We start from the raw sequence: 14,547 nt of genomic DNA, 5'->3' as shown, positions 1-14,547 counted from the left end.
TTAGCGGCTGTCCGTGTCTCTTCTTGGGACCGGCTCTGAGGGTGTGCTGGGGGCAAGCCAGGGGATGGTGCAGGGGGAGGGCGGTGGGGTGATGGTGACCGCCGGCTCTGTCCAGGGGCTGGGGCCTCCCCGTTGAGGGGGGTGGGGGCTCACACACATCAGGGCGGGTGTGCAGGCTCTGGAATGTAACCCGACACTCCCGGAAATGTATTTGAAGTGGTCTCCTTGGCAACTTGGATTTTTTCCCCTTTTCTTCTGTGATCAACCAGGTCGGGCGGGTCACACGGGACCTCGGGGTTTGCAGGCATCAGAGGCTCCCTGTTGTTTGCTGCGCGGCCCCCTGGCCACACCTGCCAGACAGATGGGTCGGGCCCGCCAGCCTTGCTTCCCCTCGGCGCCCAGTGAGCTGCCTGGGGGCGCCGCAGGTGCGGCTGGAGGACACCTGTCCCTTGGGGGTGTCGCCGCTGGCTCAGGAGGCCCCCTGGGTGGTCCCTGGTTTGGGTGGCACATCAGGCGCCCGGGAGTCGACCCAGAATGTCATAGAACAAAGCAGAAGTTAGTGCTGGTTTTGGGTTTTGTAAAGTGAGCACTTTCCCCGTGGACGCTGTCCCCTGGGTTAGATAGTCCTGGAGACCCGGTGACTATTCGGTGGCTGATGTTTCCGTAGGAGCAGAGACCCCCACGCCTCACATGGAGGAAGTGAAGTGAGGATGGCCTGTGTTCTTCTAGAAGACTTTGCAGGAGGCGTCCAGGCGCGCGATCTCTCTGGTTTGAATTGTCCTCTCTTCAGTCGGCTGACGGCACATGCGCACGTTGTAACGCATTAACCCCCAGTTCTTGGGACGCCTGTGGATTCCACCGTGCAGTGTGACCCCCTGCCCCGTGGAGACGGCGGGAAAGGGGCCAGCCCTGCGGGTCCCTTCTGTGAGGGTTAATTTTATGGGTCAACTTGACCAAGCCATGGTCCCCAGATGTCAGATGTTTGCTCAACACCAGATGTTTCTGAGGAGGTATTTTTCAGATGGGATTAACATTGACATCAGCTGATGTTGTGTGAAGGGGAGGGTCTTCTGTGGTGTGGGTGGGCCTCATCCGTTCAGTTGAAGGCTTTCTTAAGAGAAAAAAGACAGTGGTCCCCTGAGAAGAGACACCCCCTGCCAGCTGCTGGCCCTGCGGATTTTAGACTTGCAGTCCCCACTGTTGTGCAAGCAAATTCTGTGACGTGAACCTCTCTGTCCACACATATCCCATTGATGGTTTCTCCGCAGAACCCTGACTGATGCACCTGCTTCTTGGCTTTTCCAGAACAGTCCGGCCTCTGTGCAGGGGGGTGTGTTGGGCCCTGGGGCCCAGGTCTGGGCACCAGGCGCCTGCTGACATACCTGCCGTGAGGAGCACTGGCTGGGGGCTCTGCGTGGCTGGCTGGCTTGGTGCTGCGCTTCCTACTTTCCTCAGAGCAACAAGCGGGGCCGGGCCCCTTGTCTCCTCACACTGTTTTCTAGCTGAATGTTTCTGCTCCGTTTTGGCAGATGGTCATCGAGTTTGCTTGCTTGTGCGTGTCCTCCCCGCGGGTCCCCCAGGTGTGGCTGAGCCTGGCAGAGACCCCCTGCCCTGCACAGGTGTGAGCATTGGCCCCCACAGACACTTAGTGAGCCATGAACACCTGCCGGCTGGTGGGAGCCCAGCCTGGAAGGCCGAGCGGGACTGCAGGATCCCCGGCCTCAGCTGAGCCCGGGGGGCCTCTGCCAGAGCAGGGCCCCTCCTGGGGAAGGTGGTCTCCCTGTCTCCCAGCTCTGCAGACACCAGCTGTGTCTGAATCCCCTCGACTCTGGATCCCCAGAGCTCTTGGAAAACGTTCTCAGCCATTGAGTGAGATCCTTGCCACCTAAACCCCGCTGACAGACACGGAGAAAGTACCCAGGTCTTCCCAGGGCCGGACCTGCAGCAGCCCATGGGGTGGGACCGGCCGTGGTCTCCCCAGGCAGAGAGCATCAGGACAGAGAGAGTCAGGATCTGCCTCCTGGTTCCCGTGCTCCAGGAAAACAGACAACGATGTGGGCAGGTCTCGGTGCTTGGCCACATGGCCCCACTTTGCACGCCCACGAGGACCCTGCCGAGGCTGGGGCTGGGGGCGTTGAGGGCAGCTGGTTCCCATAAAATTCCGACAGAGAGCTTCTCGCGCCGTCCTGCACCAGGTGGCAGCCAGGAAGGCGTTGCCATGGAAACTCCAGATGTGGTTTATCTGCTCTCTTAGCAGATTAATTTTGTGGATGTCCACGGTGCTGGATCTATGGCACCGCACTTCTCCCCAGGCCACCTTCTGGCCAGGGGCTCGCCCTGCTTGCCGCTCAGACGCGTGGACCCCGTCGGTGGGCATGCAAATTCACCAGGATCTTGGGGAGCAGGAAGGGGGTCGCCACACGCCCCGCTGGGTGTGTTCTTCTTTGCCTGGGGTCTTTTGTGACTTGGCCCGTGCAGTGCCCTCACTGTGTGCCCGGCTGGGGGGTGGGCAGCAGCAGCTGGCCGTTAGGTATTTATCTGGGGAGGAGGGAAGTAGTCTCACTGAGCTGGCCCAGACTCGCCTTGGGTCCCAGGCCAACGCAGGGGTCCCTGGAGGTGGCGCGGTGACCCGCGGTGGTAGCTGGTGGGCCTGACGCCCACCGACAGGGAAGGTGTGGTGGGCAGGCTGGGCTGGGGTTTGAGGTCCAGACGGAGATGGACAAAAGGTGTGTGTCCAGGCAGAGGCTGCAGGTCGGTGATGAAGGATGGCCGACTGTCCCAGACTTCTCTAGCAACTTCCCTTGTGGGCCGAACTGGAAGAAGCCCGTTTCCAGAGTGCCCGGGGCCCCGGGTTGGCGCCCTCTCTTAGCGCCCAGACCTTTGTCCTGCCGGCCTGGTGGGGGCGACCTGAGGTCACAGGTGTTTGCTGGCCTGTTGGCCCAGGTCCCCAGAATGAGAGACAACAGGGTTTTCAGAGAAGTTCTTGCTCCCTGATTTTTAAGACTTCATTTTTTAGGGCAGTTTGAGGTTCATGGCATAACTGAGTGGAAGGAACCGAGATTTCCCATATCCCCCTGCTCCCCACCGCCAGGACAGGCTGCCCCATGATCAGTGTCCCCCACACGGGGCATTTATCGTGACCGGTGATCCCACACGGACATGTTGTCACCAGAGACCACGGTCGGTGTGAGGGTCCCTCTGGGTGGGCGCGCATTCTGTGGGTCTGGACGGTGACAGCCGGTATCCACCGCTGCTTGTCCCACAGTGTTCCCGGCCCTGAAGGTCCCCTGCGTCCCACCTGTTCACCCCTCTGCCCCGAGCCCCTGGCAGCGGCCCTCCTGTGCTGTGTGCACAGCTCTGCTTCCCCAGGGCGTCCGGTCGTCGGGGTCCCACGGTGTGACGTTCAGGTGGGTCTCTCTGTTATCAGTGTGCGGAATCACAGCCCACTGTCTGCATGGAACACGGGGAAGCCACTCACCTGCTCAGGGGCATCTTGTTTGTCGCGGATAAAGTGCGTAAACATCCCTGCGCGGGTTTCATGTGGATATAAGTTTTCATCCTGGCCCTTCGGGTAAATACCAGGGAGTGTGATGGCTGCATCTGAGGGGTCTGCTTCTACCCACACCAGCGCCGACTTGGTGCCTGGATGTCCCCTAGGGTGACCATCTGTGCTGCTGTGACCCCAGCAGGGACTCCGTCTGGGGCGGCTCCGACGGCCCCTCCTGGGCTCTGATGTGTCTCCACCTCGTCGCCCGATGGCCTCCCCACTGGGCAAGCCTGCACATCCCGCCGACCCCTCGGGCCGGACCCGGGCAGGCCAGGCGCTCTGGGCTCCGGAATGACCTCGGCACACGGGCTTGAGGGCAGATAAGTGCACGTCCGTGTGACCCGGGGCCTTGGCACCGGCTGCCCCCAGACCATTCCGTGGACGAAGAATCACAGGCTGTACAAGTCGACTTGCTGGTGGTCGAGGCTGGAGCTCAGATGAGAGCCTTTTCTGGAAAAAAAAAAAAAAAAACCCACAAAAATTTAAAAATTGTGCAATGACAGTGTCACTTGCTGGAAGTGACACGGAAGAGTCAGGAAAGCATCGTCCACCCCCCCCCCCCTCCATCCATCCCCACGGCAGCTTGTGAGCATTCCTGACAAGCGCCTTCTCCTTGACCGGTTCTTCCTGGGTTTGCTCTCAGCATAAGAAATTCCAGGAGTCTGGGGGGGTGTTTCCCCAGATGGAGAACACGCCCCCCAAGGCCAGAGGTACCCTGGCGGCCTGCGTTTCCAGACCTTGTCTGTTGCTCACGCGTGCGCCCACAGGCCTGCAGGTGCTCCCAGATGAGGCAGCGTGCAGTGTGTGTGCTGGCCGCGGGGTCCTGCGTGATCCCGCCCGGTTCCTGGACCCGCAGGAGGAGGGCTGAGCAGCATGCGCATCACTGCCCCGAAGACGGGTAAACCCTAACAGATGCGCCGTTCTGGACGAGTCAGGTTTTGGGGTGTCGAGTCCCCCACCTTGGAGCCAGGGCTCCCCGGGGACTCGGGACTCGCAGGCCCCGCCCCCCGGAAGTCCGGACGCCAGCAGTGGGCCGCAAGACGAGTGTCCCCGGCGTGTCCCTCTGATGTGGCAGCTGTCCGTACAGCACTGGTCTACGCAGAAGGAGCCACAGAGCTGGTGCTCAGCTGTCCACGGCCGTGGGGCGGCTTCCCAGCGTGCGTCATGCTTGTGATGAGCACAAGGCCCCCTGGCCCGCGAGCCGCTTGAGACAGAGGGTGGGGGAGCGTGGAGGTGGACGGGGGGCCGTGTGGGGAGCCCGGAGCGTGACCCGGACCGTGCAGGGGCGGGAGAGCCCAAGTCCAGGCAGAGGGCCAGTGGCGTCTCCCCCAGGGATTGGTGCGCGGGGAAGGAGCTCCACGCTGAATGAGGGAGACGCAGCTGGAGGTGATGTGGTACAAGGTGGCATCACCTGGGAAGGCCTATGTATGTGCAGGCCAGGGGCCAGGCCTGTCTTCAAAGAGCCTGGTGTGCCATGGGGTGCCGCTGGAACGGGTGGAGAGCCTTGTAGAGGGACGGCGCACACACGGGAACAGTGATGGAGCACGTGGGGGGAGCCTGGGGCCTGAGGCTCTGGCTGCGACGTGGAGGGAGGCACAGGAGCCGTGGTACGGAGGCTGGGCAGACGGCTGGTCTGGGCTTGCTGACCCGCCCCTTGGGGAGGCGTTGAGCCCGAGCCCACCCAGTGGCTCTGGTACCTGCAGTGGAGGCTGGCAGCCCGTGCAGGGAGATTGCAGGCCCTGGTGCCTGGGGACAGGGCAGGTGGCTGCTGGGCTCGGGCTCTGCTGAGCTGGAAGCCCGTGGGTCCTCGATGGGGTGCTTGGGGGCAGCACCACAACCACTTTGACCCCAGACTAGCCGACAGCAGGCTGCCAGCCGCCCCCACCTGGAAGGAGCCCTGGGTTCTGGCACCTCTCTCCTACCTTGGCTCGCGGTGGGGTGTGTGTGGCCATGATGCCTTGGGCTTGTGAGCCCTGGGTGCCCTGAGCCTGTGGAAGCCGTGGGTGCTCGGGTGGCAGGGAAGAACGGCCATTGGGAGCAGAGCCCAGAGGAACGGAGCCGTGGCCTGCGACCTGCACGCCCCTCTGTCGTTCCGCCCAAGGACACGTGTGGTGCGGCCGCCTGCATGTCTCCCAGATGCTGCCCGCTGGGGCATGGGTCGCCAGCCACTTTCCTGAGCTCCTCTTGGGCGCCGCCGGCTTGAGGGGGAATGAGACAATCACTGGGTTTGGAGAAGGAACCCTCCCCAAGCAGGGCCTGTGGCGCCCCACACTCTGGTGCTCCCTGCCCCCTTCTTGGAGCCCTGGGGACCATGTGGCTCTGCTGTTCTCCCTTCGCCCAGGCCCCGGCCTCATGGAGCGTTCGCTGAACGCCAGCACGAACACGGGCCAGTGTGTGTGCCTCAGCAGTTTGCCCCCAAGCGTGTGACACCCTTGGGCCGAGTCTTTCGGCCACGCCGCAGGGAGGTGGACCAGCGCTTGGGCAGAGACGAGGCTCCAGAACCTTAGAACAGACAGGAGGAGCTCGATGGGCCCAGTGCTGGGACAGGCTATTGTCTGCTGCAATGACTGCTCCTCCAGAAACCCCAATACTGTCCGTACAGCACTGGTCTACGCAGAAGGAGCCACAGAGCAGGTGCTCAGTTGTTCACGGGCACATCAGCGTCTGATGGACGCCCGCCCCTCCCCCCTTCACTGGGGGCCATCAGGGTCCAGCGGGCACTGGGGCGACCGCCACCAGCCCGCAGCTCCAACCGACTCGATGATGGCTGCCATCCCACCAGGGTGGGGCTCCAAGACGGTGGGCGGGTGCAGGGGGTCGCTCTGTGCACTGTGTGTGGGAAGGCACGCCCAAGAGAATGGATGCAGCGAGGGTCCCTGCTGCACACGCAGCGCGGGTCCGGAGGACAGGCTTGGGGCCAGGCGTGCTCCCCGAGTGCCCGCCCCACCCGGCTGTTCTCTGCTGCCACCTCGCTGGGTCTTTCTCATGAAAGTCATTACCTGCCCGTTGTCGGAAACCAAAACGTTTATTTTGGTTTTTGATTTCATAGGAAACTCTTGGGAAAAATCAGTAAAACGCTGAAGGAAACGGGTCATTTATAATCCCCACCCCTCGATGCCTGTGCTAACGCTTTTCTCCTGCGTCCTCCCAGCCGTGCTCCGTGTGACCTGATTTATTTTCAGACCAGGGTTAGAATCACTAAGTGAGAAATTTGGGGAATATGATCTGGACTTTTGGCAAGTGTGTTTTTCCAGCCCAGAACATTCCAACTCGCAGTCCCGCGAGGGTGTCCGCGCTGCCCTTACGGCGGTCTGGGAAGCAGGGCTCGGATGGGAGGGTTATTTCCAGGACCGGGGCGTGTCATGTCGTGGGAACCACGCTCCGCCGGGTGGAGGTCTGCGCCCTCCAGGCTCGGGCCGGCACTGGGCAGACAGAGCAGTCCTCGACGGTCCTGCACTGGGCGCTGGGGGATGGTGTGTGGGTGGGGGAGTCGGTGCTGCTGGGACAGAGGCCCTGAAACAGCGCACCTGCAAGAACAAAGTGTCTTCTTGTGAGCGTGTGTCCTGGGCTGGGAGGCTGTCCCACGTGGCCCTTCCCCCTGGTGCCCCCACTGCGCCTTGCTGCCCGCGGTCAGCATGACAGCCACGCAAAGGGAGTCTGTGAGAACGTGGCCACGTGGTCCCATCTACCCATGAAGGAGGCCTGGGGCTGCGGCCCACGACAGACGGCGCTGTTCCCTGCCCTGTGTTTGCCGAGGGCTCTCCCGTAGGTGCCTACCTCGCTGCCGTCTGGCTGGGACAGTGGGTCGCCAGCCACTTTCCTGAGCTCCCGCACCCGCGTGCCAGAGTGCACACGTCCTCCGAGGGCGTGTGGGCAGGGCACGTGTGCTCCCCCGTGTCGGTGGCCTCGTCTCATGTGGCCGTGGCTCTGTGTGCCACCAGAAAGGATATGGTACCAGTCACACGGGGGATGGTGGTCTCAGGTGAGCGTCCATGTGGCCGACCCATGCTGGCCCCATCACCCCGAGCCCATCCTGCTCCTTCCCGTGAACACAGCCCGGACCTCCAGCCCCTCCCCGTTGGTGCCCACCCTCTCAGCGGTGGCTCTGTGAACATCTGACCTGCTTGGGTCAATGCAGCAAGAGGAAAGGTTGCCAGAAGCTTCTAGAAGGTTTTCCTGCTGATAGAGCTGCAGGAGGAAGAAGTGGGTTCTCTTCCTGCTGATGGCATGGGGAGACATTTGGTGACTCCCGGAACCACGGCAGCTACTGAGCCATCAGGAGGGACTGAGGTCGCCAGAGCAGGAGGTGGGAATGAGCCCAGGTCCCTGACCCACATCTGGGCAGCGGAATCCCAGTAGCCCTCAGCCCCCTCCGCTTGGGTTTGCCGATGTTGGGAGTTCAACGCATCTGAAGGGACACTGTAGGCCTGGAGAGTGTCACCGAATAATTCTGCAAACCAAAGGCCTCCAGTTCCATGCCTGGGGTTTTGGAGGAAGAAAATGATCCCATTGTAAATTGGAAAATTGTCTAAAATGGGAGTGAAAGGCATGTAGATTACATGCATCACAAGGTAAAGGACATAAATGTGAAAGAGAATTAGGTTGGCACAACAGGGTATCGAGAAAAATAATGCTTGTCATGGCGGCCCTGAGCACAGGGGGCCCAGGCTCTCATGGCGGCAGCAACCGCGTGTGGCGTTCGGGTGACCTGCCCCACGTCTCGCTGCCGGGAAGACCCAGTGTGGGCCGTGGGGGCCAGGACTCCATTCCTCCCAGGGGCTCGGGGAGGGAACAGTGTTCTCCAGGCCCCCCACCAGCCGCAACTCCTGGGTGGTGGTGGCGTCGCTTGGCTGTTTAGACGTCTGGCACCATCCATCAGCCAGCTTCATAAACACCCCAGAGGCCCATGAGCCGAGTGGCCCCACGGCCGGATCGGGGGCGAGCTCGGGGAATCCAGCCGGAGGGGCTGCCGATTGGTGCCCAGAGATTCCAGGCACCACGGCACCAGCAGGGTCTTATGACAGGTGAGGTGGGAGTTACTCATTAACCCGCACACAGCCCGGCCAGAGACGGTGAGCCGGTGAACTGAGCCCACCTTGGAACAAGAGCACGTTTGTTCGTGCTGCAAGGGCATTGGGGTGCTGGGCTGCAGAGCTGTGGGCGCGCCCTAAGGGCTGAGGGCAGCGGGGGGTGCAGGGGCCCACGTCCTACCCGGGCCTCAGTCCCCTTGGCAGCCATGAAGAAGCTGGTGGCCCCTCCCAGTGGCTCCGTTATTCGGGAGGCCGTTGAGCCCAGCCGCGGGGGGCTTGGTTGCGGGAGGGACGCCGCTTATCGACACCCACTTTGCAGGGTCAGTGTTGAGCACCGACTGGGTGCTCTAGGCAGTTTATAAAGCCTCCCTTTTAGTCTCCACGGCGGCACGAGCCCGCCGACAGGTGTAGAATAGGAAGGTATGGACGCGGCTGGTGTCTGGTCCCCGCAAACAGAGGACTAGCCCACGTGGCTTGGAGGCGAAGGGGCCCTGGGGTCAGAACCCACGCAGTGCCAGAGCTTCAGCCCGTTCCTGCCCGGCTGTGAGGCTGCAGGTCCCCCCGGAGCGGGAGACTTCGGCTGAAATGTGCTTGGCGTGCCCTGTGCTGGCCTCTAAGGCCTGCGTTAATCATTGAGCCGGCAGCGTCTGTAGACACCCCTGTTTGGGGGTCGGGAGGGAGCCACACTGCTCACTGGGTGAATGACCTGAGGCCACGCCCATCCCGCTGGAGAGCCATGTCCTTGAGAGCTAGCTCAAGGTCAGCTCCAAGATTCTCCCCACTGTATGGCCTCTGGCGGCCTCATGCCCTTGGCCAGAACCCAGCGAGGTTCTGACTCCACATCCTTCTGTCCCTGAGGAGGAGAACCCTGAATTCAGCTTAGAAGGGGGGGCACATGAACGGAAGCTGGCAAGAAGGGGATTTGGGCGTGCCCCCTTGCTGGATGACCTCTCACCTGTGGCCCTTCCTTGTGACCTCCTCACCTTTGACTCCTCACCTCTGACTTCCTTACCTGTGACCCCCTGCTGGGTGTGACCCCCTCACCTGTGACTCCCCTGCTGGGTGACCTCAGGCCGTGCCCCCCTCCCCTGCCTGTGCCCTCTCCAGCCGCTGACCCTCACGTGTCCCCTTGGCGTCTGCAGGGCACGGCCTCCGTCCTCCAGCGCCGGTCCCCCAACGAGGAGTACGTGGAGGTGGGGCGCCTGGGGCCCTCTGACTACTTCGGTGAGTCTGGAGTCCCCGCCCTCACAGGGTGCGTGTCTCACTGGGGGGTCCCTGGAAGGGCCCTGAGGTGGAGAGCTGCAGGGGTCGTGTGGGGTGCAGGCCTGGGCGCCATCGACGGATGTGTCCCGGACATGGCCGTCCGCCGGGAGTTCATAACCTCGAGCCCCTAGCCACGCAAGTTCTGGCAGGGGCCCAGGCTGCACACCACGTGGGGTCGCGGCAGATTGATGGGGAGCCACGTGTTTGTACCCCAACACTCCATGGGACATGCTCACACTAAACGTGTATTTGTTGGAATCCAGTGGAACTGAGCGGTGTGGGCAGCCCTGGGGGCCGGGCCCCTGACCACCCTCTCGCCCCCCAGGGGAGATCGCGCTGCTGCTGAACCGGCCCCGGGCGGCCACCGTAGTGGCCCGGGGGCCCCTCAAGTGCGTCAAGCTGGACCGGCCCCGCTTCGAGCGTGTGCTGGGCCCCTGCTCCGAGATCCTCAAGAGGAACATCCAGCGTTACAACAGCTTCATCTCCCTCACCGTCTGAGCCCTGCAGCCCTGCGGCCCCGCTTCTGTGTGGTGGCGTGCTCGTCTGTATCCGTGGGCCGTGGGGGGTGGGCGCCCCGGACACCCGGGCCCGCCCCTCCCTCCGGACTCATGTTTGGAATAAAACAGTCACCCTGTGCATTGCAAAAACAAAGGTCCCCCAAGACCCCCAGGCCGAGGAGATGCCAGCGGCCCCTCCCCACGTCCCTCCCCCTCTGCAGCTGGTGGGCTCATCTTCTCGGGGCCCAAGCCTCTGGAGGCACACGAGCCAGCTTGCCCCCAGTGGCCGAGGGGCCAGCCATGAGTCCAGGCTGGCCCGAGTAGGCTGGGTTGGCTGGGTCAGGCCATGCAGGTGCCACCGTGCCCTGGGGCCTTGAATGTCACGTGATGAGGGCTGCAGTCCCCAGTGTGGCTCGCTGACCTCCAGGGGGGTGTCCCAGAGGGACCCCAGCTTCCAGGGGAAGTCAGTGTAAGGGAGAGAAGGCCCCAGCTCCTGAGGGTCCTGCCAGAGACGACAGGCATGAGAGCTTCTGGTGACCCTCCCTTGCCCCTGGACCCAGGCTCACAGGAACCCTTAGAGGAGGGACGGGGTCGAGTGGCGTGCCGTCGCCTTCCCTGGAGCTGGGGATGCTCCACCATCTGGGGAGCATTGTCCTCCTGGAGTTGGGGTGGGGCCTGGATGACGTCTGCTCTTCAACTTGTTTGCAAAGCAGCTTCTTGGAGACTTTCTGAGGGAGGGGAGGGGTTTTCTAGGCACATGGATAAAGTTGTGAGAGCCAGGGTCCCCTTCTGAGTTGTCCAGCGATGCCCACTGGACATGTGCCCTTGCCCTGGGAGACAAGTGTGGACCAAGGTCCCACCCTCCTGAAGCAGGAAAAGTAGCAAACAGCTCCAGGCCCCACACTCTCAAGTCCATGGTCCACTGAGTGCCCCCATAGATGTGTTTTCCGTCCAAGCACCCCGCGAACAAAGAGGCCTGGGGGCGGTGCAGAGCCTCATGGTGGCTCCCGGAGTCACAAACGAGATGGTGCAGTTACCCCGATTTTGCTCTTCCTGCGCACGTCTGGGAGGCTGCCGGTCCCAGGTGGCCCCCGGACAGCCCTGCCTTTGCCCGTGGATTTTCTGTGATGCCTGCCCTATTTATCGCGACGTTCTGAATGCTGCATGTAATATTAAATGTGCAATGAAGTATTTCCTCCCGACTTGCGCTTTTAGTCTGAAATCCTTCACAGAGGAGGGTTTTTCTATTGTTTTTACTGTGGTGAAATACATGTAACATAAAATTGACCACTTTAACCATTTCTCAGTGTGCAGTTCAGGGGCACCGAGCACACCCATGTTGCTGTGCAGCCGTGCCCCCGTCCGGCTCCAGAACGTTCCATCCCGCACACGGAGACCCTGTCCTTGTGACGCATGGACCCCCACCCGCTCCCCCAGGCCCGGCCCCGCCGTCTACCCTCTGTGTCCGTGAGTCTGACTCCGGGACTTCGTGGGAGTGGGGTCCCCATGCGTGTCCTTCCGTGTCTGGCTGGTGTTCTCGGGGTTCGTCCCTGTGGGGGCAGGGGGCAGGGCTCCATTGCTTTTAACAGCTGAGCGATGTCCACTGTATGGACCACGTCGTGTTTATCTGCCCACCCAACCGCAGACAGGGGCACTCTCCCTTCCATCAGCTTGGGCAACTCCGCCCTCCATCCCGTTATCAAGAGCTCGTTATGGTGTTAGGGGAATGCAGGAGCGCCAGACGCCGTGGGGAAGGAAACAGGCCCCTTGCCCACCTCAGGTGCTTCGGATGGGCCTGAGTTTCTAAACCAGCGGGACAGGGGTGATGACAGGGAGCCCAAGGACTCAGTCCTCATGTCCAGACTTTGGAAGCCGCGGTTCTGGGCAGAGCCTAACCCCCTGCTGCAGGCCTCCCCTGGCCTCTCCCAGGCCAACAGGCAGGCTTCAGCCCCACAGCAAAACAGGGGCGCACATGCAGCCCTGTTGTTCGGGACTGCCGGCGGTGGGTCCGGGCTCCAGCCTTGCTGTGGGGCTGGGAAGGGCCCATGGGAGCAGGGGTGGGGGGCCGCCAGCCAAGCTCCTTTTCTCATGGCTGGACAGGGGCCACGCTCCTTGGGAAAGCCACCACCAAGCCAGGAACAGGGACGCCAGCCCCCATGCAGGTCAGTCTGCCCTGCTCTGGCCGTGTGGGAATTCCAGACCAAGGAATGACCCAAGGAAGGTCAGCAGTTGGTGGGTCCGGGACGGGGAGAACCCTGCATGATCCTTCCCTGAAGTTGTCCCTTGGGCTGGTAAGAGGTGGTGGTGGGTGGAGAAGGGTCTCCATGCACAGAGGACGTGGGTGAGAGGTGCAGCTCTCGGCCCTGAGCCGAGATCCCTCTGGGGGGGCGTTGTAGTGAGACCCCTGTCTGCCCGAGGTCGGGCCAGAGGTGAGGTTCTGAGGAGCGTACCCAGGAGGGCTCACCGGGTGGTGGTTCGCCACGCTAGAGCACGTGGTCTTTCCCGGGAGGCTCTCTTGGACCCCCGTGCTGGGCTGGTTGGCCTGCTCTCGAGTCCCACCACCCCCAGGAGCTTTCTGAAGGACCACAAGTGCTGGCCACCTGAGGTTTCTGGGCTCCTCCCATGGACCCGGGGCCACGAGGCCACCTGGCCACCAGCTGTCCAGGTCGTGTGGTCCCGGATGCTCAGAACGGGATGCAGGAAGCCGCGTGGCATCACTGGGAGGGGTGGGAGCCTGGGACTGGCAGTGGTCTTCAAACTGTTTGTCTGCCATGTGTTAGGAATTCAACACATACTTTGCTCAAATTTCTTATTAAAATATCTATTTGAACAATAAAAAACCTTCACACTTCAAAGCACTGCATGATAGAAATGTAACGTGAGCCAAGTATGTCATTTTAAGCATTCTAGTACCACTTCGAAAATAGGAGTAAAAGAAGCAGGTGAGATTCAGGTGTTTGTGCTAAAATAGACATAACGTAGAGTCTGGCGTTTTCACCATTTTTAATGTACGGTCCAGTGGTTTTACGCACAACTCTAAGCACCACCACTGTCTGTCTCCAGAACGTTCCACCCCCCTCAGTGTCCCTGTGGACACTGACACCCACCTGCTCCCCAGCCCCGCATCTGCTTTCTGTCCCTGTAGAGAAGCTTATTTTAAGGATACGTTTTATTAGGGGCCCCTGGGGGCTCAGTCGCTTAATCGCCCAGCCCTAGATCTCAGCTCAGGTCTTCGTCTCAGGGTCGTGGGTTCCAGCCCCACCCCCGGGCTCCACACTGGGCTTGGAGCCTACTTAAAAATAATAATATCAATAGTATATTTTGTTTAACTCAGTATGTCGAAAACGTTGTCATTTGCCCTTTGAGCGTATTATCAGTGCAGAAAACAGCGGATAAGAGACCCTGTTCTCTGGGAATTGCGTCTTTGGTGTTGGTGCACACACTCCTGCACCACTTGTCTGCGGGCACGTTTCCTGCGCCCGACAACGGCTACGTGTCGCTGGCGGCTGCCCCTCTGGACAGCGCAGCTCCGCATGACGGCTGCCGCGCTCGCGGACCACGGGTTTTTGCAGACCTGGGGGCAGCCTCTTCCTGTGCCCTCGGATCTGATCTGCGTGAGCATGGATTCTCCTGAGCCGGTGAGAACAAAGCAAACGTGGGAATCAGCTGTTTGTGTGCGGCCTTCATCCGCAGCCCTGGACATGCTCTGTCTTTGTCAGAGAGGCCTCAGCGTCCTCCTCAATTGCTTCCGTTAAAGTTACACATGAACCCGTAGGGGACGTATGTGTAAATAAGTTATCCTTCTAAATCCATTAGAGATCTGCCAACATTCTTCCCTTCAGCACCCTGTGGCTTAGCACGTGACGGTCCTGGTTTGAGGCCAGAGCGCCCCGGAGGAAAGGGGGCCCAGGCGCCCAACACCGGTGGGAACCTGGGGTGTTGGGCTGGGCTTGGGAGGCACAGCGAGAAAGACTAGGGGGGAGACTCCAGGCAGAGCGGAGGTGGGTGTCGAGCGACCCACCTGAGGGAGTCAGAACTGGGATTGGGGTCTGGAGCCTCTCTGTTACCTCTCGCCATGTAACAAACTCCTCAAATTCGGCAACCCCAACCATCACGCGCCTACCGTGTGGCCCTGTCTGCGTGTGGGGCAGGCGTGGGGAGCAGCTTAGCTGGGCGGTTCTGGCCTGGGTCCCTGGCAGGGCGGAGGCCA

At 61.5% G+C, this 14,547-nt stretch overlaps 2 protein-coding genes across 12 annotated transcripts in view; one reads left to right on the top strand and one right to left on the bottom strand.

Moving 5' to 3' along the window:
* The window catches only part of PRKAR1B (protein kinase cAMP-dependent type I regulatory subunit beta), a 90,280-nt gene extending 78,741 nt beyond the window's left edge, over window positions 1–11,539 (top strand). For all 6 annotated transcript variants that reach the window (XM_081819210.1, XM_081819214.1, XM_081819211.1 and 3 more), the window contains 2 exons: window positions 9,720–9,801; window positions 10,166–11,539. In XM_081819210.1, coding sequence (XP_081675336.1) covers window positions 9,720–9,801; window positions 10,166–10,338 — 255 coding nt within the window. In that variant the 3' untranslated portion in view covers window positions 10,339–11,539. The remainder of the gene's footprint in view (window positions 1–9,719; window positions 9,802–10,165) is intronic.
* The window catches only part of SUN1 (Sad1 and UNC84 domain containing 1), a 300,496-nt gene that overhangs the window by 153,363 nt on the left and 132,586 nt on the right, over window positions 1–14,547 (bottom strand). The window lies entirely within an intron of this gene.

The sequence above is a fragment of the Leptonychotes weddellii genome, chromosome 5, assembly GCF_054177405.1.
Source record: "Leptonychotes weddellii isolate Sample4059 chromosome 5, ASM5417740v2, whole genome shotgun sequence".
Taxonomy (NCBI): Eukaryota; Metazoa; Chordata; class Mammalia; order Carnivora; family Phocidae; genus Leptonychotes; species Leptonychotes weddellii.
The sequence above is the reverse complement of the archived record's forward strand: the minus strand, read 5'-3'. Positions and strand labels throughout refer to the sequence as shown.